The 22838-nt window shown below is 45.4% G+C and overlaps 1 protein-coding gene across 4 annotated transcripts in view; it reads left to right on the top strand.

Moving 5' to 3' along the window:
• The window catches only part of SMOX (spermine oxidase), a 133708-nt gene that overhangs the window by 91132 nt on the left and 19738 nt on the right, over positions 1–22838 (top strand). For all 4 annotated transcript variants that reach the window (XM_006139203.4, XM_075930980.1, XM_075930978.1 and 1 more), the window contains 2 exons: positions 2577–2811; positions 12630–12856. In XM_006139203.4, the coding sequence (XP_006139265.2) occupies positions 2604–2811; positions 12630–12856 (435 nt within the window). In that variant the 5' untranslated portion in view covers positions 2577–2603. The remainder of the gene's footprint in view (positions 1–2576; positions 2812–12629; positions 12857–22838) is intronic.

The following is a 22838-nucleotide window of genomic DNA, read 5'->3' as shown; positions in this document are numbered from 1 at the left end:
ACCTAGCGCTTTACAAACAGCAATTAAGCTTCAAAGTGCCTCTGTGAGACTGTTATATCCCCTGTTGGGGATATAACACCAGGGAAGTGTTGTAATTTCACACAACAATCGAGTGGTAGCGCTCTGTGATTTGAACCTAAGGGTTCTGACTTCCAGTCCTTTCACTATTTCAAAGAAACCAAACTTACCTTGAGCAGTTTGAGATTCTTGAATCTGCTTGTATTTAGGGTTGCCAGATGGTTTCAGAAAAAATACCGAAAAAAAGGACCTCAAGAGTTGTTAAGTAAAAAAACAAAACCACAACACGCATGGTGAGGCTTTTTGGCCCTAACAGGCTGCTGGCGGCCATCCACCATCTTGCCTCCCGTGCATGGGGCCAGACAGCTCCCCTGTGGAACCTGGTAAACACAAGGGTTGCCAGGCTGCCTCCGTATTGAGCCGGACAGCCTGGGATTTTCGCCTCCTGGCTGGGAAAAAAATCAGAAAGTACCGGATGTTTTAGATGTCTGGAATTTTCTGAATTTTTTTTTTACCAGACAGGAGGTGAAAATACCGAACTGTCCGGTTCAATACAGGACACCTGGCAACCCTATTTGTATTTGGAATTGGTAGGAAAGGGTCCTTGATTAACTTTACAGGCCACCAGTGCGCAGTGGAGTAGCTGAGATTGAGACACGTAGTGACAAAGGGGAGGATACAATTATGTTATCTCAATGCTGTTACTAGACCCAATTTACAGAGTACGTGTGTGCTCTTCGTATTGGCGTCTGGCTGGTAAGTATCTAAATCCTGACGCTGCAAAAAATGAATTTTGTGTCTTCTCCCCACTCAAGAACCTGTATGTGGAAAGGGGAAACAGTTCCCTGCTAATCCTTCAGCTTCTGATGTTCGAATTCCCTTTCCCCATGAATAAACTCCAGCACACACCTCTGCTTGCCCAGCATTAGTGACAGTCAAGGTTCAAAATAGCATCAGTGAAATTAACGAGTCTTGTAAATTAAACACAGCTGCTTAGAAATACGTCTGCACCATGAAGACCAAATCTTTTGCTGGCATAGTTATGTTGGTCAGGGGCATGAAGAGGTGTGATTTGTGATAGACATAACAGCACTGGCAAAAGCCCTTAGCATATAGGCAGATATGCTGGTGAAACTGTGCTTTTGCTGGTATAGCATATTTTACTTAGGGAGCCTGGAATGAGCTATACTGGTTTGATGGGGTGTGTCTAGACTACAGGTTTTTTTCGGGAAAAGTGGCCTTTTTTCGAAAAAACTTCCCCTGCGTCTAGACTGCTGCCACGTTCTTTCGAAAGTAAATTGTAAGAATGCGGCATTTTTTTTTGACCACAGAAAACCTCGTTTTATGAGGAAGAATGCCTTTTTTCGAAAGTGCTCTTTTGAAAAAAGGTGATATGTAATGCAAACCGTGATTTTTCAAAACAGAGCATCCAAACTGCTTGAGTGCTCTCTTTTGAAAAAGCGGCTTGCTTTTTCTAAAGTACTGGTTGTAGTCTAGATGCTCTTTTTCAAAAGAGACTTTTTCGAAAATATCCTTTGAAAAAACCTCTTTCGAAAGAGGCTTGCAGTCTAGATGTAGCCTAGAAGTGCTTTGCTGGTACACTATAGCTATCCTGGCAAAACCTTGCAGAAACCTGGCTGACGTTGCACCAATTTTAAAATCAGTTTCTAAACTGATTTAAAATAGCAGTTTTCAGAAGCAGTCAAGGCCAATGTCACATTCGCTTTGCTCAGTGTTTGGATGCCAGATGGATGCAAGTAAAACCGGTTTTGCCATTTATGCCACTGATTACATCACTGCCGAACGTGGGCCATCGTCCATCTTCTTCCATATCTGATCTGTGTTTACTACACAGAAGTGAAGAAGCTCAGTTAAAGTGCTTTGAGATCCTTGAATGGAAATTACCTTAGAAGTGCAAACTAGCATTGTTGTTTTGGGACCATGAGTACATTTAGTTATATTACTTAACTTTAAAAAAACAAATAGCCATCTGTCGAGCAAACCCTAGATTCTTCTATTAATCTCCACTTTTGGTTCAGCTATAGGTTTGATATCTGGGGCTTCCTGCTTTGAACTAAGTTCAGTTTACCTAGTCTTATATTTATATGATATAAAGTTTATGCTTTGTGGTTGCCACAGAAGCAAAATAAAGTTACATTACTTCTCTGAACAGCTAGTTGTCAGAGGGTGTGTGTTTTTGCTCTACCACAAAATTGCCACCCCAGTAGGTTATATAAGGAGATGGGAGGTCAGAAACCTTCTGAATTTGCTGGAAATTATTACATGGTTACAGAGTAGATGGTGGAGACTGTAGCAGGCTGAGATGTTGATGCTCTAGAGTCGAGACCAGAAACTTTTACATTCTAGGCTGATCTTCATTACCCTTTTTACGGTTCCCATTTGAAAAGGGCTTCTTCTGGTTCAAAGGTTAACGTTCTTTTTGCTAAACAAATAACTAGAGACTCCCAAAACTTGATTCTGTACTGAAGAAAGGAATCCTCATGAAAAGTAGAGTTGTTGGCTTAGTTCCTTGAACCTATTTGTTTGCTTCTCCTTAGATTCCTTAGAAAGAGAGCTTGGACGGCATGCAAAGTTGTGAAACATCTTCAGACAGCACTGATGATCCTCTTAGTAGTGGCCTACGGAGAAAACGACAGCCTCGAATAGTAGTCATTGGTGCTGGCCTTGCGGGCCTGTCTGCTACAAAATCTCTCCTGGAAAACGGTTTCACGGATGTAACAATCCTTGAGGCGTCTGACCAAATTGGGGGCAGAGTGCAAAGCGTCAAACTTGGTAAGGAAAACGTTGTGCTGGCGGACTCTCTGGCAAGGGTTTGTATTATTACGAGGGTAATTTGCACCTACTAGTGGGTGTTTTAGCACGCATTTACCAGGCATCTGTGTGCAAAGGGTTATTGTGCATGTGAGGGACGCAACTCTTTCCAAGTATGTGGAGCTTCAGATGAAAGGTTCTGCAGAAGCGTAAAATTGTTAAGTGAAGGGATCTGTGGTCAATTGGCTTTATAAAGAGAGTTCAGTGTGTCAGAGGGCGGAGAAAGGTATTTTTCTCCAGGAACTTGAGTATGCGAATTAGGAAGATTTCTCCTATGGCCTCCAACCTCTACTCTTGGCTGAGAAGATTCAATAATCTGCTGTCCACAGAATGTAGGCCTCTCTGGGTGCATACTCTGCAGCTGGGAGTGGGTCTCCCTAGCTGAGTAGGACACACTACCTCTGCTTGCGCTAGACTGCTAAAAATAGCAGGCTGGACATTGCGGCATGAGCGAGTCACGTGAGCACAATGCCACTTAACCCCCTTGGCTGCTGCCCAAGCCACACCATCTAGAATGCTACTTCTAGCATGCTAGTTGGAATAGAGCTAGTCGTGTCTGTCTGGGTTGGGATGAGATTAGATCAGAATTAGAGTTCCTACCCCATGGTAGCTAACACATGGTAAGTCAGTTGAGGTAAATGCTTAGTGAAGGGCCAGGTGGGGGGGTGCTCCAGCCCTATTGGGCTGGAGCAGCCCGCTATGGACAGTGGCTGCTCTAGCTGGCCAGTCAGAGCAGCCCTTGCCTGCAGTGGGCAGAGAGCTGCTCCAGCCTCTACTGATTAACTGGAACCCGTAAGCCTCACCTGTTAAGAGTGAGGCTTCCTGGTTAACCGGTTAACCATTCACATCCCTAGTGGTACTTCGTTTTCTTCCTAGGGAAAGCAAGGCTGCAGAGTACCATACTGAACACAGATAACGAAGCCAGGCCCTATACAGGCAGTCCCCGAGTTACGCGGATCCGACTTACGTCGGATCCGCAGTTACGAACGGGGATTTCTCGCCCCGGAGAACTAGAGCAGCGGGACGCCTGGTCCCACCGCCCACCTTCTCCGGGGCGAGAAAAGCTGCTCCCTGTCTCCCTGGTCTGCTGGTAGAGCCAGCAGACCAGGAGACGGGAGCAAAGCGGCGGAGCACCCGGGGCCGGACCCGCGCCGCTTCCAGCTGATCTGGAAGCGGCCGCGGGTCCGGCCCCCGGTGCTCCGCCGCTTTGTTCAGCATCTCCCTGGTCGGCAGACCAGGGAGACGCTGAACAGAGCGGCGGAGCACCTGGCCGGACCCGCGCCGCTTCCAGATCAGCTGGAAGCGGCGCGGGTCCGGCCCCAGGTGCTCCGCCGCACTGTTCAGCGTCTCTCTGGTCTGCAGACCAGGGAGACGCTGAACAAAGCAGCGGAGCACCCGGCTGGACCCGCGCCGCTTCCAGATCAGCTGGAAGCGGCACGGGTCCGGCCCCAGGGAGACGCTGAGACCAGGGAGACGCTGAGCAGAGTGGCGGAGGACCCGGGCCGGACCCGCAGCGCTTTCAGCTGATCTGGAAGCCGCGGGTCCGCCCGGGTCCTCCGTGGCTTTGCTCAGCGTCTCCCTGGTCTGCAGACCAGGGAGACGCTGAGCAAAGCCGTGGAGGACCCGGGCCGGACCGCGGCGCTGATCTGGAAGCGCCACGGTTCGGCTCGGGTCCTCCGCAGCTTTGCTCCACGTCTCCCTGGTCTGCTGGGGGGGGGGGGGGGGGACGCAGCTAGTGCCCCCCCAGCAGACCAGGGAGACGTGGAGCAAAGCCGGGGGCCTGTGGTAGAGCAGGTGGGGCACTGCCGGTTGGTCCCGCAGCACCGCTCCTTGGCGCTACTGGACCAACCCGGCAGCACCCCAGCTGCTCTGCCCCAGGCATCCTGATTCAGCTGCTGATCAGTTTCAGCAGTGGCTGAATCAGGATGCCTGGGGCAGAGCAGCTGGGGTGCTGCTGGGTTGGTCCAGTAGCTCCGAGGAGCGGCCGCGCTACTGGACCAAGCCAGCAGCACCCGAGCTGCTCTGCCCCAGGCGTCCCAAAGTCAGCCGCTGCTGAAACTGACCAGTGGCTGACTACAGGAAGCCCGAGGCAGAGTTGCTCTGCCCTGGGCTTCCTGGAATCAGCTGCTGATCAGTTTCAGCAGCAGCTGACTTGGGGAAGCCTGGTGTTCTTATCTTGAATCTGTATGTAAGTGGAACTGGTGTCCAGATTCAGCGGCTGTTGAAACTGATCAGTTTCAGCAGCGGCTGATGCCAGTTCCGACTTACATACAGATTCAACTTAAGAACAAACCTACAGTCCCTATCTTGTACGTAACCCGGGGACTGCCTGTATTAATACAGTAAAAAATTCCACACGGATATTATTGGCCCCTTAATATTCCAGACCTTTAACATTTCCCTCCACTCTCACGCATGTGCTGGGATATTTTGGGGATAGCCCATTGGGAATAAATGACACATTTCCCATTCTAATCTCTGTGCCAAGTCTCGCCAGAGTTTGAAATGCCCTATTCAGACTGCAGAGTTTAGATTTGTCAAATACCCTTTTCATTTGTTTCCCCTTTGAAAGGTCACAGGCACTCATGTTTATTTACTGTGGTGCGTTATAGAGTAAAATACACTGTGATGTATGTCCAGGCTAAATAAAGCAAAAGGAGACCAGCTAGAGGCCCAGGTTCATAGAATCATAGAGCTGGAAGAGACCTCAAGAGGTCATCAAGTCCAACCCCCTGCCCAATGCAGGACCAATCCCAACTAAATCAACCCAACCAGGGCTTTGTCAAGCCGAGACTTAAAAACCTCTAAGGATGGAGATTCCACCACCTCCCTAGGGAACCCATCCCAGTGCTTCACCACCCTCCGAGTGAAATAGGTTTTTCTAATATCCAACCTAGATCTCCCCCACTGTAACTTGAGACCATTGCTCCTTGTTCTGCCATCTGCCACCACTGTGAACAGCCTCTCTCCATCCTCTTTGGAACCTCCCTTCAGGAAGTTGAAGGCTGCTGTCAGATCCCCCCTCACTCTTCTCTTCTGCAGACTAAAGAAACCGAAGTCCCTCAGTCTTTTCTCATAGGTCATGTGCTCCAGCCCCCTCATCAGTTTGGTTGCCCTCCGCTGGACCCTCTCCAATGTGTCCACATCCTTTTTATAGTGGGGGGCCCAGAACTGGACACAATACTCCAGATGTGGCCTCACCAGAGCCGAATAAAGGGGAATAATCATTTCTCTAGATCTCCTGGCAATGCTCTTTCTAATGCATCCTAATATGCCATTAGCCTTCTTGGCTACAAGGGCACACTGTTGACTTATATCCAGCTTCTCATCCACTGTAATCCCCAGGTCCTTTTCTGCAGAACTGCTACTTAGCCAGTTGGTCCCCAGCCTGTAACAATGCTTGGGATTCTTCCACCCCAAGTGCAGGACTCTATACTTGTCCTTGTTGAACCTCATCAGATTTCTTGTGGCCCAATCCTCTAATCTGTCTAGGTCACTCTAGACCCTGTCCCTGCCCTCCAGTGAATCTACCTCTCCCCCAGCTTAGTGTCATCTTCAAATTTTCTGAGGGTGTAATCCATCCCCTCATCCAGGTCAGTAATAAAGATGTTGAACAAAACTGGTCCTGGAACTGATCCTTGGGGCACTCCACTAGAAACCGACCACCAACCTGACATTGAGCCATTGATCATTAGCCATTGGGCCCAACAGTCTAGCCAGTTTTCTATCCATCTTACCATCCATTTATCCAATCCATACTCCCTTAACTTGCAAGAATATTGTGGGAGACGGTATCAAAAGCTTTGCTAAAGTCAAGGTATATCAAGGTTAATGAATATAGGGAGCGTGGTCAAAAGTTAAACTACTGAGTTGGCATTAGGAACTGACGGGTCATTTACCTGCAGGTAACACAGAATGTACTTTCTCATCTAATGTAGATGCACCAGTGAGTATCCCCAGCACTGTAGATATTTTTGCACCTGGGGCAAAATATGAATTATGTGCCCCCTTTCTTAGCTTTGTGCATCGTGCTCTTCCCTTTTGCAGCTAATTATCTTTACTTATTGCGTCTTTGCGCCCCTGATTATGATGCGCCCAGGTTGAGTGTTCCGCTTGCCCCACCCTTGTTACGGCCCTGAGTATCTCCTTTGCTTCTGTATGGGAGCAAGGCTGGCAGATTCTGGCTCTGAGGACCTTTCATCTCCACATCTCGAGTCTTTTTGGAAATATTTTTCTGTTTTAAATATTCCAAGCCAGTTCCTTAGCTGGTATAAACTGATGTAGGTCCGGCTTCATTGGAGTGATGCCCGTGTGTGGCAGCTGGTAGGCTGGCCCTCTCTATTTGAGGGTACGTTGTTCCTGGTGGAGGGTTCTCAGCTGTTGAACTCTCTGTTGCTGGTGATCAGGAGGAGCCCAAGTTTTTTTTACTTATTAGGTCAGGTTGCAAGTCTGTTTTACACAACCCTCCCTCCTCAATGGCAGAGGTAAGGGGTGGTCCAGCCTTGGGGTATGGCTGCAGAGGTAACTCAGGGTTTTACTTTAGTGTTGCCCCAAATCCCTTCCTGTCCACACACAGTACCCTTGCACCCAAGGTCAGTGTGCTTTAGACAGGGCTCGTGGCCTGACTGGAGGTGTGGGTGCACTTTCACTTGAGCTGGTAACCTGCCCACTTAGCAATGAGGATGCAGGCTAAGCCTTTCAAGAGCTGATCATCCTTCAGAGCCTTCCCACAATTCCCCTCAGGTTCTGTGAAGCGCCTACAAGTTTTTCCATGTGTCACTGGGAAAGCATCCGAGCAGCTGAGCCTTCTGCGGCACAAAAACACATGGGATGTGCCCCCTGAAGTGCTAGTGACATACAGAGGGGAACGTAGCACCAGTTCAGACACAATAACTCCGCTAGGGCTTTGCAGTGTGTTTGCTGCTACTCAACATAGATGAGATTCAACTCGGGGCAATAACAAGGGAGAGATGGTGTGTACAGCTTTAATCATATGTATCCAGCTTCTGCACTGATCTGATATATATATATATATATATATATATATATATATATATTGCAACAATCTTCATAGCACCCAGGTGTTACACCCCAGTGAGACATGAGAAATACATAGTATAACTCAATAATTAGGTTAATGGGAGCAGCAGATCCATTTTATGAGAACTGTGTACTGCACACTTACGAATTCAGGTGAGACTGGTATTGGAACTACTTGATTTTTCAAGCCCTGTAAGGTCCTTGAACTAAATGGGATAGCTGTGTAAAAGAAAGTGATTAACTTCACGCTTCTAGAGAAATTATCATGCCACTCGTGCCAGGAAATAACTGGCTTATCTACTTTGAGTAATGTCGGTTAATGAGTTTCTAAACATACAGGTGAGCAAGACTATTTTTAGTTTCCCTGTATTCAGTTACCTTCCTCACAACTGCTCATAGAGAATTCGGGGGGAAATGAAGTGAAATGGATTTTTCTTTTTTGTTTGTGATTTGACGATAAAGTAAATGCTGTCTGGTAAACATAAAAAGGACTATGCTAGTATTGTGTGTTATTTTAAAAATGCTAGTAATTAAAAAAAAAAGCCAGTTTCTATTTGGAAGTCAGTATTAGATTACTGGCTATTCACACTAGTATAATGCACCACAATCTGGCATGCATGTTTTATCTATTATTCCTGCTCATAATCTCGTGTGCTGTGGATTATACAATGAACCCATCTAATAAGATCACTGTCACTTTAAACCTGAAATATTTTTGAGCACAGTACCATTGACTGCCAGACTGAATCATTTCCACTGGACTGCTTGCTATATGGGTATGGTCAGAAGTTGCAGCCTTAAATATAAACCCTATTAGGCCCTCATTTTGCACAGATTGAGCACATACTTTATGTGCCCATGTAAGTGTTTGCAAATTCAGAGCCTCAACATATAACTTCCACTTGACTACTTTGGCACTTTATTTCCTTTCGATTTTTTTTCTTGGTTTAGGCCAGGTCTACACTGCAGGAGAATGTCGAAATAAAATACACAACTTCAGCTATGTTAATTAGATAGCTGGAGTCAATGTACCTTAATTAAAGTTTCTGCGCAATCTCCACATGAGGTTTGCTCCCGTCGACTTCCCTTACTCCTTGCAAGGAGTAGGAGTACGCTGAGTTCGATTTAATGGGTCTTTACTAGACTTGCTAAATTGAACTCCAGAAGATCAACTGCGGCAGTGTTGATTTTCCATGTAGTGAAGATGTGGCCTTAGAAGACCAAGTTTCAGGCCAGAAATAGAGACTCATTCGTAGAACTTGATAGCATCGTGTTTTATAGTGAACCCACTATAAATGTTAGCATACTTGCAATGGTATTGTGGTGGTCTTTATATGTTAAGCACTATGTGATGGTGTAATCAGTTACATGATTTTTACTTTCTTCAGTAGGACGTTATTGAGAATGAAAACATGTAGGCTAGTAACTAACCTGCTATGCCTAATAAAATATCCAGATAAGCTCCAGGACTTTCTGTATCACATGGGATTGACCATAATATTAAAGGGACACTGTTGGGTCAAATTTAGTCCAAACTTTTGATTTTGTACAAATGAGTTGTCACAATACCTACATGTAGTAAGAAATAGTCCATATATTTAAAAAATCCACTGGAAACAGTGTTTCTTTGGGTGTAATAAACATCCCCAGGTTGTTATTAGCTAAAACGTTGCAGAATTGCAAAAAGCAAACAAACAGCCTAGGTAGTGAAAAATAAATGATATTTTTAATGTGACAGTGAATCTTTTTAAAGAAATGGCCTAAAGTTTTCAAAGGCACAAACAATAAATGACGATCTAATCTAATTCCGCCCTGTGGAAATGCAGGTAGCTTGAATTCTTTTGGTAAATAGCAGCCATTTTAATGGCAGCACATTGCTTTCCTGCGTGCTTAAAGTAAGCAGCGGCAGGTTGCCATTACAGGACAGTCGTGGTCTTTCCTGAATTCCTCTGCTTTGGTGGAACAGATGCCTTTTTGCCCTGTATTTGAATAACAGTCACCTTCCCTCCCCTTCCCTCAGACTAAATTTGATGTTTGAAGGCTTTGGGTTGCCTACCGATGCTCTTATTCTTTCCCTACCACTTCTTCACTATTTATGTAAGTATCCATTTATATTTTGTTTGCAGTAATACAGTACAGATAGTCAAACTCCTCGTTTCCTTTCCTTACACTTTCTGAGCAAAAGATCTCAATCCACCTGCTGGTGGACTAAATTCTAATGATGATTAAAGGGTACACACCATCTAGAATTCTGCTGTTACACTGCTCAGAAGCTGACACGGGGGTATAGAAAAGACTTGCGCAGACACGCTGCCCTTTTCTGAGCCCTGTGCAGAGGTTCAGAGTGCCCCCGTGCAGGTAGGAGCTCAGCTGGGGAAGGGGGGAAGGGTACTTGCCCTCTTGGGGGAGCAGGAGCAGAAGCAGCTGCCTGCTATAAATGGAGAAGATGGTTTCAGCCTCTACTCCAGGACTGGGCTAAAGATGATCATCGGGCTGTGAGAGCCTCAGCTGGCTCCCACCTGCTCAACACTCCGGAAAGCCGGGTGCAAGGCCACGTGTGTTTCTGAATGCCGAGAGCTTGGAGCGAGTGAAGACAGGCTTCTTATGCTGGCTCCGCCCCCATAGCTCCCATTGGCTCATTTTGGCCAATAGCAACTGCCTATTTGCAGGACAGTCATCATGCAAATTGCCTCCCCTCCTTCATCCCCTGGGCTCAAAGCATTCAGTTTAGAACAATAAACATGGCTCCTGCAACTCCCCTGAGCACATACAGGGACTGGTAGGCAGGGACCCTGGCTAAGGAAACTGCTGGGCTACTGGCTTGGAGCCTGGTAAGGTCTCCCATCCAGAGCCTATCTCTGGCACCCCAGCCCCTCCTTCTCTCCCCCAACCCTCTGCCCCACAACCCCATGTAACCAAAACCTTCTGCACCCCTGCTCCAGCCCTCATATGCCTTCCCAGACACTGCATCCCGTCCTATGCCCCTCCTCAGGTCACAACCCCCTCTCAGACCTTGCAGCCCAATGCACTATCCCTGGTCACAGCCCAAATCCCTGTACCCCCTCCTCCGCCCTCCACCAGGTCACAATCCCCTCCCAGACTCTGCACCCCCTCCTTACCCCAGTCTGTTGCTCCAGGTTATGATCCCCTACTTCACCCAAACTCCCTCCCAGACCCCACATCCCAATCCCTTACCCTCAAGTTCCCTTCTGCACCCAACCTCCATCCCAGACCCCCACACCACCTCCATTAATATCCTGGAAGAGTGCAGCCCTCCCATTTACCAAATGTTTGGAATGGCCCCCCCATCAAAAATTATTGCCCACCCCTGTGTTAATAGCTTAAGGTAAGAGAGAAAAATATTCTTTTAACAGAATTTTTTTGAGTGTTGTGGATATTTATAACTCTGATCTTAATGATTTTTTAAAATCCCGTGTTACTAATTAATACGTGGTAAACTGTATTGCATTAAGGCCAGGTCTTTGCTATGTGGTAGAGTTCTGGCTCTCATGTATCAGACGTAGCAAGTATTAGGTACGCCAAGGTTTCAGAGGAGTAGCTGTATTAGTCTGCAGCTAAAAAACTTCAGAAACAACAATGGGCCTATAGCACCTTAGGCTAACAAAAATATATAAATAGTATCATGAGCGTTTGTGGGCACAACCCAGTATTTCAGCCCAGAGTAGTGTTAATTTTCTTATTTGATTTCATATTAAATAATCATAAGCATTGCTCCTTGTTAATTTTCCCTTGTTTTAAGATATTTTCTTCCACACCTATGAACTATTCAAAATATATTTATATCTATGGTTTTTGTTTGTACTGGTGGGTGCAAATCCACACACGACCTCAGTATTGGAGTTGCACATAAGAAAATTCAACTCGCCCAAGGGTGGAAAATCTTAGAAGGAACACTGCTCACATAGCTCTTTTGAAGATATAAAGCAGAGACCCTTCCAGCATCCTTGCTGTAGGCTGAGTGACACCTGTTCAGCTAGTGGCAATCATGGGTCAGGACCTAGAGTTAGGGATTCTGCATTGCTCTTGAGCTATTAAAGACCATTGCTGCTGCATATCTAGGAATCTATTTAGGAAGCACCTCTCTTGTGACCAATCCCCTTTTGTAATACTCAGTAACACTTTTGTTCCAGTGAGACCAACGATGAACAAACATTACTATGACACTTAAACTTATTCCTAAGTGAAAGTTCTTCTATGCTTTAGGGATGTTACATTTTGATTAATTAACTAATCGAATAGTCAATGGGATTTCCATTGACTATTCGATTAGTCGATAAGGACGTCCACGTCCCGCCTTTGAAATGTACAAGAGACGCAGCAGGGGCTCTTGTGCTTTTCAAAGATTGAAACGCTGCGTGGAGCCCAGAGCTGGCGGGGAGTCCAGTCGACCCCAAGCTCCACATGGACACGTCCGATTTGAAATGTACAAGAACCCTCTCCCACGGAGCTGGAGCTGGGGGAACCGGTTTTTAAGCCGGCTCCCTCCAGCCCCTCCACCTCTTCCCTCACCTTGTTGCCTCTTCGTGATAGTCAACTAGTTGATTAGTCGCTTACATCCCTACTGTGCTTCAGTGTTATTTTGTTGGTACTGTGGCATCATTAGGCAAATGTCCTATTTTTGCTCTATTTACTGCTCTTCATATGTGTAGAGTGTAATATGCAACATCTCCTTTAAAACAAGTTCATTGTACTGGTCTAATTGGATTGTTCCCCCGTAGAGAACGCCACTTTTGAACTGGGAGCTACGTGGATCCATGGTTCAAATGGAAACCCAGTCTATCATCTAGCAGAAGACAACGGCTTACTTGAAGAGACTACTGATGGCGAGAGGAGCATTGGCCGTATTAGTCTTTACTCCAAGAATGGAGTGGCTTATCACCTTACCAACAATGGACAGAGGATTCCGAAAGATGTGGTTGAAGAATTCAGTGATTTATACAACGAGGTTGGTATTTAGCAACCCCCTTTTGTTGTACATTGCTCTGGAAACTATTAGACACTTGTCAGTGCAGAGATACAAAGGAATGAGGAAAACTTTTAATTCCTTCAGTTTCTCTACTTAAAATAAGTTGGATTTTTTTTAAAACAAATATGGTGCCTTCTACTTTATTCAATTACTGGGTAGAGTGGATCAGAGCTCCTGGAAACAAATCACACTCAAAAATACACCTTTTGCCCTGTCTTATGATTAGTTCTGATTACTTCCAGCAGACTCAGTAATAAAATGTATCCTAAGCAAATACCCCAAGGAAAAAGCAATTTTCAGTTTCCTTGATGGTCAGTTTCCTTGGGGTAAGTCTCATGTTGGTGTAAATGAGCACTGTTCCACTGTTTCTAGTGGCGTAGTGCCTATTTCTGCTCAGGGTAAATGTGGACTCTGATAATTAATGGTTGAACAGATGTAAAATGGCATTACTTTTGTACTTTTATAATACCAAGACGTAGACTTAAACAATGCTAAGGCAGCTTGCCAGGTTTCACTTTAATTATTCTCCTAATTGGTTTCCTCTATTTCTTTCCAGTTATATGTGGGTGAGGGGTTAATGTAAAAATTCCCCCATGAAAATGCTCTCAGACATAAAATAGGGTAGGGAGAAGAAGGAGTAGAGGGAAGTTGTAGCCATTTGTATAGCCCTGAAAGTTTGCCGCTGAATTGGAACTTCACAAACATTTGTTTGAGTAACTCTTTTTTCATAATGTCATACCTTGCGATCAGCCGGACATTGTATAATATATATTTACAAATATGGGCATGACCATTCAAACATACATTGGTAAAGTCCTTCATCAGAGGCTATTAAGGAAACAAAATAGTCATGGGCTGAAAGGTAAAGTACTATCATGGATCAGAGGCAGAATGGAAATGCCGATTGTCAACTTAGAAAGAAGTTTAGCGTTGTGCCATGAGGATCTTGACCAGAGCTAATACACACCTGGCCTGTAATTAATTGGGTTAGTAGAGAGGGTTGTGGGGATCATGGGAGGAGTCTAGTAAAAGTAGGAAATTGGGCAATACAGTGGCAGATGAAATCCCACTTGGACAAGTGCAGAGTGATGGATTTTGGAAGGAATAGTTTGAGCTACTTTTTCTTACCACAAGGGTCTAAAATTAACAGAAAAAGGAAAGCAAATATAATATTGAGCCAGATGAAAAAAGAGAGAGAAAATAACATTGGGAGCACTGTAATGAATGGCTTTATATAAGTAAATGGTGTGCCATTGCTCTGAATACTGTTTACTCATCATCCCATCTCCAAGAAATGTAGAGAAATATAGGAAGTGTTTATTCCCCTTTAAATCTTTACTACAGGCCTGAAAAGACGTGAAATGAGAAGCAAACATAAAGAGGTGGGAATACAGTTTAGAAAGTAGACTAATAAATGTTTACAGAGGGATACAAAGTGAATGATGAAGGAAAGTTAGTTTGGACTTTGGGTTACCCTTTCTTATAATACAAGAACAAGGGGCCTGCCAGTGGAACTAGAAAGCCACGAAATTCAAGTTGATTTTTTTAAAATTCAGTGCATAATTTGCTTGTTCCTACCACAGGCTAACCTTGCGTCCAAGAGCTAAGAGTCATAAGAGGATTTGACATTTATATGGGTAGTTAGTAAACATATCTACTGTAACATGTATTGGGATAAACATTTATAAGGGTTCTCAGCACTTTTTCTTTAGGACAGAAGCCAACTCTCAGTTGTCTGGGACTAAGAAGTAACTTTTCCCCTACCCATGTTGCAACATTATTACCTATTACGGGGGAGTTCACACTCTCCCATAATGGGTAATAATGTACTGGGATGGGTTACCTGGGGAGGTGGTGGAATCTCCATCCTTAAGTCCTGGCTTGACAAAGCCCTGGCTGAGATGATTTAGTTGGGATTGATCTTGCTTTGAGCAGGAGGTTGGACTCGATGACCTCCTGAGGTCTCTTCCAGCCCTATGAATCTATGATTCTATCGCTGAAGCTTCTGGTACTGGATGCTGGATTAGGTGGATGATTTTACTGATCTCATGTGACAAGTCCTGTGTTCCTCCTCTCTGTGTACTTTGGGGAACAAAAATAAGAGAAGTTATGAACTCTTGAAAGTCCAAATTGCAAAAGAAACCAAGCATGCAATATACGAACACTCTTGCTGATGGATGAAGTACATCAGGGCATGCATAGCATGTGTGTGTGGCTTCAGGATCCTTCGCTCTTGCTTTTAACACACAAATGAGAATGTGTTTCTCGTTACACACAGATTGAATTAGCAGGCTGCATTACTTCTAGCTATTGTATTTTTTGTTCTGTGGGTTCTTAATGGTTTTTCTGCTCTGGATGATTTGCAGGTTCTTGGGCCACATTTATAATGAAATGGGAAGGGCAATGGAAAGTGGGCATTCCGCCTGCTTCCATTTGAACCTCTAAACGAACAACCTCTGCACTACACTGAAACAGTGAAACAGTGGTAAATAAGGTGAATCTGAATGCATGTGGTGTATTTAGTTTTCCCTCACAGGGTCCTGGCATACTTTTCCCTCACAGGGTAATCTGCAAGCCTCTCTCTGTGTCCTGAGGGTCTCCCTGTGGCGATTGGATGTCGGGGCAGGGGGCCATAGGGAGATTGTTTAATCAGGGCAAACTGCAAAGTATGGGGCAGACGGTCTTCAAAACTGGGGGTTATTCTAATACTTGGATTTACTGAGGCAGCAGCAAAACAGCTTCTCTCATACCTTAGGGTGTGTCTAAACTGCACCCCTCTGTCGGCAGAGGGATGTAAATTAGACATAACGAAAGTGCAAATGAAGCTGGGATTTAAATATCCCACGCTTCATTTGCATAATGGTGGCCACCGCTTTTTTTTTCGAAACGGGGCTTGTCGAAAAAAAACCCCGGCAGTTTAGACAGGGCATTTTCAACAGAAATGCCCCGTTTCAAAAGATCCTGTACTCGGGGGGGAAAAAAGCAGCAGCCACCATTATGCAAATAATGGGATATTTAAATCCCGGCTTCATTTGCACTTTCAATATGTCTAATTTACATCCCTCTGCCGATAGAAGGGTGTAGTTTAGATGTACCCTTACAGATTACCCAGAAGCCAAAAACAACAGTTCCCTTAAAACAATCCATTCTTGAGCTCCTACTTATATAGCCAAGTCAAATGTGAGGGGGATTGTTGAAAATCTTGTTCTCCACATGAATGGGATTGGACACAGTGCTCACCAGGTCAATGAATATTTCGGATCATATTCAAATACATGCTTACAGCCAATTTTTATTAACTGAACTAAGATTTATTTAAAAAGAGAATGAGAGAGTATCATTTAAAAGATCATTGTACAAACAATTATGAATAGAGAACATAACAACGAGTCAGACCAAAGGTCCATCTAGCCCAGTATTCTGTCTTCTGACAGTGGCCAATGCCAGGTGCTCCAGAAAGAATGAACAGAAGAGGGAATTATCAAAGGCATGTCTACACTAGTGAGAAGATCGACCCTTCTATGGTTGATCTGCTAGCATTTGATTTAGTGGGTCTAATGTAGACCTGTAAATCGAATGCTGAGGGAAGCCCCTGCTGGCGTCTGCTACTCCTCGTTCTGCGGGGTGTAAAGGAAGCCGATGGGAGCATGAGCTCCCGTTGGCCTCTTGCTGTGTGGATGCCACCACAGCTCAGCTTAAGGGAAGCCGAATCCTGGTCTGCCTTTTTGTGTAGCTGGAGTTGTGTACTTTAAACCAACCTGCCTGGTCTAATATAGACCAGGCCCACGTGATCCACCCTCTGTCACGCATTCCCAGCTTCTGGCAGACAGAGGCTAGGGACACTGTCCCTTCCCATCCTGGCTAGTAGAACTTACAGTTCTCTAGAGATGGTGAGTTTTAGAGTTGCAGAAAGTTCTTTCAGAATAAATTCCGTAGGGTAGCCCTGCTGAGGTGGCAATCTCAGTCTTGCCATGCCAACTTCCCCTGTGGAAGCGTAAGCAGATCTGAGATAACAGAATCAGGGCCCAAGAGTTCCTTTTATAGTTCTCTTGCAGCTTCTCGACAGCAGGTAAATATTAGGTGAAGCCTTATGGCTTTGCAGTTTCCTCAGCATCACAGCTACATGGATCAGCATAAGGCAACTGCCCATCTCCTGGCATTTACAAGTACTTTATTACATACTTCAGAGAGAAATGACAACAATGATATTACCACATTCACAGTTTATCTAAATGCTAATGTTCCCTTTTGATTTTTCAATCAATAGTACATAGTAACAGACAGGAACTGACCGGTTACATTGGGAACCTCTCAGAAGGTATTGGTAAACATAGATTACTCTAGTTGCTATCTTTTCCTAGTTCTCTAACAATAAACATCTACATCTACAGTTTGCAGATGATACCAAACTGGGTGGGGTTGCGACTTCTTTGGAGGATAGGGACATAATTCAAAATGACCTTAGCAAGTTAGAGAAATGGTCAGAGGTAAACAGGATGAGGTTTAATAAAGAGAAATGCAAAGTGCTCCACTTAGGAAGGAACAATCAGTTCCATACATACAAGATGGGAAGCGACTGTCTAGGAAGGAGCATGGCGGAAAGGGATCTCGGGGTCATAGTGGACCACAAGTTGAATATGAGTCAACAGTGTGATGCTGTTGCAAAAAAAGCAAATATGATTCTAGGTTGTATCAACAGGTGTGTTGTAAGCAAAACTCGTGAAGTCATTCTGCCGCTCTACTCTGCACTAGTTAGGCCTCAGCTGGAGTACTGTGTCCAGTTCTGGGCGCCACATTTCAAGAAAGATGTGGAGAAATTGGAAAGGGTACAGAGAAGAGCGACAAGAATGATTAAAGGTTTAGAGAACATGACCTATGAAGCCAGGCTTCATGAACTGGGCTTGTTTAGTTTGGAAAAAAGAAGATAGGTGAGAGGATTATACATAGGTGAGAGGATTATTCTAAGAGGGGTGGGCGAGATTCTGTGGCCTGCACTGTGCAGGGGGTCAGACTAGATGATCATAATGGTCCCTTCTGACCTTAAAGTCTATGAGTCTATGAGTCTATGAGTCTAAGATTAAGGGGGGACATGATAGTGGTTTTCAAATATCTAAAAGGGTGTCACAAGGAGGAAGGAGAAAATTTGTTCCTCTTGGTTTCTGAGGACAGGACAAGGAGTAATGGGCTTAAAGTGCAGCAGGGGAGGTTTAGATTGGACATTAGGAAAAAATTCCTAACTGTCAGGGTGGTCAAATATTGGAATAAATTGCCAAGGGAGGTGGTGGAATCTCCCTCTCTGGAGATATTTAAGAACAGGTTAGATAGACATCTGTCAGGGATGGTGTAGGTGGAGCTTGGTCCTGCCTTGAGGGCGGGGGGCTGGACTCGATGACCTCTCGAGGTCCCTTCCAGTCCTATGATTCTATGATTCTATCTCATATCTAACATGGCTTTGCCAGCGATTTATAAGTAACAGCTCTATTTACTTTCCTAATATGTCTTTAAAGGTAGATTTGGGGTCTTTTAGTTGGCAAGTTGTTTAACTCTTTTTGGCTCAGTGCCTCACCCACTTTTAGCCATTTTAACTTCATTTGTCTCCCAGCATGTGGTCTTCATTGCTAGGAAAGGTGCGTTTTACATCGATGTGAAATTCTAGCAGAGAGGGGGTGGAATAATGTTGACCTTGATTAGCTACCTCCAGGTAAAAACAACAGGGCCTCGTCTCTGTAGGGTTTTACATTATTAACAATAATAACGTAAGTACCATAGTGCTTAGGGGCCCCATCTTCAGTTTCAAAACACGTCTATCTTATGCAGTGAAAACAGAGCACAATAGGTGATGTGACCTTTTTCCTGGTAATTACAGTTAATGGCCTTAGAGTCAGTCAGCACTCCCCTATGTATTGGATGGTTAATGGGTGCAGGAGGTAGCTGAAGAGTGACTAATTTCTATTTCCCTCAGGCTCCCACCCTCTGCTGGGCTTTATGCCAGCTCTGGACTAAGCTGTAGTCCCCTGCATTGTAGGCTTTGTCTATACTGCACAGCTTTTAGCGACATGGCCATGTTGACGCAGCTGTGCTGCTAAAGGTCAGGCAGCGTAGCCGCTGTTTGTCGGCTACCCCCATTGGTCACAGTGTCGCCTCTGAACAAGAAAAGTGATATCACTCAGTTGCCAGTGTAAACATTGCCTTACTCTATCACACTCCCATGTGTCTGGCCCACTAGACACTGAGGGCCTGCTGTGTACTAGGGATGTTAAATATTGGTTAATTGAATAGTTGAGTAACCTCACAAATTCTTATTGGTTAGTCGACTAGTCTATAGTCCCCGGAGGGTGGGGCCAGCAGCCAGTGCATTCCAGCCCCACTCTGGAGGAGCCCCCTTACACTCCGCACTGCTGCCTCTGTATCAGTTTAAAAACCAGCTCCACTCCTGGGACCCATCGTGAGGCAGCCCAGCTCCTAATACACTTGAAATGCAGAGCTGCAGTGGGGGGTAGGTCCTGGTCCTGGCATGGGACAGGACTTAGCTGGGTTGCCTGTCCACCTGGCTCCTAACACACTTTAAATGCAGAGACGCAGCAGGGGTAGGTCCCAGACCCATCGCAAGCTAGGACTGAGTCGGGCTGCCGGCCAGCCTGCTAAAAAATTGACTGGCTTGTGGGGGGAGGGAAATGCGTGTAATTTGTAGTCTATAAGCTTTTGCTTATCGGTTAATTGGTTAATCTATTCTATCCTTAGTTTGTACTGGGGCTAGGCTAGCTTGAGACAGTGGCATAAATCAAGCCATTAGTTTCAAAACTGAGTTAGAAGGGGTGCTTGAGGCGAGTTCTGACAATCCGTAGGAAGCTGCACAGATCAAGGTGTGCCATCCTGGCCTTCCTGATTCATTCTGTAACATCTGGCTGCCCAGAGAGACGGCCTCTTTCCCTAGGGTGCGGCCACAGTTTAACTGAGTGGAGAGGCTTGTACTCTGCCCTTCTCACTCTGATAGAGAAGGGCCTGGTGCTGTCAGATCCTGTGTACATGTGCTTTCTAAATGGAAAGAAAGTCAGTAGAATCTTGTACATGCACTGTATCTTCCAAGCTCTTTGAAATAAGCCTTGTTTGTGGTTTCTTGGGAGTGCTTTGGTAGCTGTGTCATAGCAAAAAAATCAGTTTAGCTCTTAGAAGAATTTTCTATGTCTTGTACTTCAAAAGTGGCATTGCCCAGTAACTTGCAATGGAATCGTGCACACTCATGGATGTTATAATTGGGTTCAAGTTAAAGGGACAGCCTCAGAGTATCTTCAAGTTCTGTGACCCCTTTATTAGAAATTCTTATTCGATCCTGGTTGGGCCTTTGTATGGCCATTTATAATAGGTTTTGCTGTGTGTGTGTGTGTGTGTGTGTGTAGGCGCTCATATGTGCATATTCTTTCCATCATTAGAAGCATAAATATCCCTTTCCAGAAATATATTTAGGAAATGTGTCCAATCCTAAACTCAGTCAATATTTGCTACATTATTAAGAAATTCTTCACTATAGATTCTCTTGGCATTTCCCATCTCACTTCTTTGCACGTTGCTGCTGAATAGCTGCCATTCACAAAATTCCGTGTCTGGGGCACCTTGGTGCTACCAGCAGAAATACTGACAATGATATTTTCCTGTTGTCTGACCAGCTGGATCCCATACTTTAAAAAACCTCCTTTGGTGTTTTCCCTGCCGAGGGAGAAATGTCTGTTTCTCTCCCGTCCTCTGGTGCCCGGTGAGGAATATAATGGACAATGTAAACATGCCTATGGCTAATTTAGTCTCTGTGCTGAATGGTAACTGGATTTGAATGCAGCTTTGCTTGTCTTGTGAATGTGTTATCTGCTTATAGTCTGCAATCAGCTTATGAAAGCCAAGCGGCATTATGCTGAGGCAAGGTCTGTGGCAGCTTTTAGCAATGTTCGTTGGAAGTGGTTAGACCTCAGAAATCTGTGCCATAGTGTAGGCTTCTGAACTGCAGTGTGTTGAAATTCCACAATACTTCTGAGGTGGGGGTGGGGAAGAGAGACCATTTTTTCCGCCTTCACTGCTCAGGACACCCAAACTCTCTTTTTTTGAAACAGCTTTGGAATAGCTCCGTGCTTCACTCAATAGCAGGGATGTAAAATCCCATTGAAACAGGTAACCAATTCAACATTATGTTGAACCAGTTAACCACTTAAATGGGGGGTGGGCTGGGGAGCTGCTCCAGCCCGATTGGACTAGAACGCCCTCTCCTCCCGCCTCCCGCAGCTGGGTGAAGTACCCTGGCCCTTGGTGCACTGCTCTGGTTAGGCTGGGCCCGCCACAGGCAGGGGCCACTCCAGTTGGGCTGAAGTGCCCCCTTCCTGCCTGGAGCAACCCCCCTGGTCACAGCAAGTGGGAGACTTTTCCAGCCCCCACTGGTTAACCATAACCAGTAAGCATTACCCAGTAAGGGCGATGCTTTCCAGCCATCCCTATTCATTATACCAGGTCCCTTCTCTTTTTCTGTTTTCTACCGGTTTCCTTCTTCTCTTCCGTGTTTCCTCCCTCTCATCAGTTCTTTTTTTATGTTTTAATTTTTTCTGGTACTTCATTTTTTTTTCCTCCTCCCCTGCCCCCCCAGTTCCTTTCCTGGCTCCTTTTTTTCTCTCTGTTCATGTTTATTAACTAAAACTTCAAAGCAAACTCCCCAAATTACAGGCACAACAGCGGCAGTACACAGAGGTAAAAAGGAAACATCCGATTCCTCTCCCCGACTCTTTGTCCTGAGAGCTAAGACGTCAGCTTGATATCATAGTCCCAATGCCGACTGCCATTTCACCAAACTCATCTGTGTTTTCTAGATGTTTTTAGCAGCTGAAAATGACTTGCTCTAAAAAAGCTTGAGCTGAAGTTTCAGGTGAGCCATCCTGTGCCTGGAAACAGGTAGGGTTGCCAGGTGTCCGGTATTCTACTGGACAGTCCGGTATTTGCGCCCTCTGTCCAGTAAAAAAAAACCAGAGAATACTGGACACGTGTAATGTATTTTCTGATTTTTCCAGCTGCGCACCAAATGGAAGCCTGGCGTGGGCGGGGGAGTGGCTGGAAGGCGGGGCCATGATGGGCGCTAGGAGCCTGTGATTATGGAAAAGCCTGGAGGGGGCAGGGGAAGTGGCTGGGACTCCCAGCCACTCCCCGCTCCCTTTCCAGGCTTCTGCGCAATCACAGGCTCCCAGCGCTGATCGCGGCCCCTCCTCCCAGCCTGGGAGTCCCAGCTGGCAGGCGGGGCCACGACTGACCGCCGCTCTGGGCGCGTCAGAAGCCTAGCGGAGGTAGGGGGAGTGGCCGGGATGCGGGGCGTGATTGGCGCTGGGAGTTCTCTACAATCATTTCAGCTGCAGGATAAAAAAGAGTTCTTCTAAATTCTTCTATAGCCTTAGCTTTAGAGGAATAGAAAACAATGAAAACAGCATGCACATTTGCACAATTACTTCTAAGCCTCTTTACATAGAGATGGTGTAGGATGAAGACTGTTTATTATAAAGTTAAGTATTAAACATAGCATGTGTGTTCGTGGCAGTGTTTGGTTTTTTTTTTTTTTTGCTTGACAAATTTTTAGCCCGCGTGTTTGGTATTTTTTGGGAGACCATCTGGCAACCCTAGAAACAGGCCAAACAGCAGCTATTGCACTAACAACTGTGAAGGGTCTCAGAGAAAAGACATGGCCAATCGCTGTCCTTCCTTACCAAGGTAGCTGCTGAATCGCCTGGCATTAGACAACTGGCTTTTGGAGTTTTCAGTAAGTCAGGCCACATGATGGAAGATCTCTAAGTTTGAGGCCAAAAGATCCTTTCTCTTCCTCTGCAACACTGGCCTGTGTTTTGTCTCTCATGCTGCTTCTCACTGGCAGCCTGACCTTTGTAGAGACCTTTGGGAGAAAGCATGTGGCCTCTAGCAGCCCCTGCAGCTTCTTATTACAAGT

Source organism: Pelodiscus sinensis, chromosome 5, assembly GCF_049634645.1.
Source record: "Pelodiscus sinensis isolate JC-2024 chromosome 5, ASM4963464v1, whole genome shotgun sequence".
NCBI classification, from domain to species: Eukaryota; Metazoa; Chordata; order Testudines; family Trionychidae; genus Pelodiscus; species Pelodiscus sinensis.
Note: the sequence above shows the minus strand (reverse complement) of the source record. Positions and strands in the feature narration are given on the sequence as shown.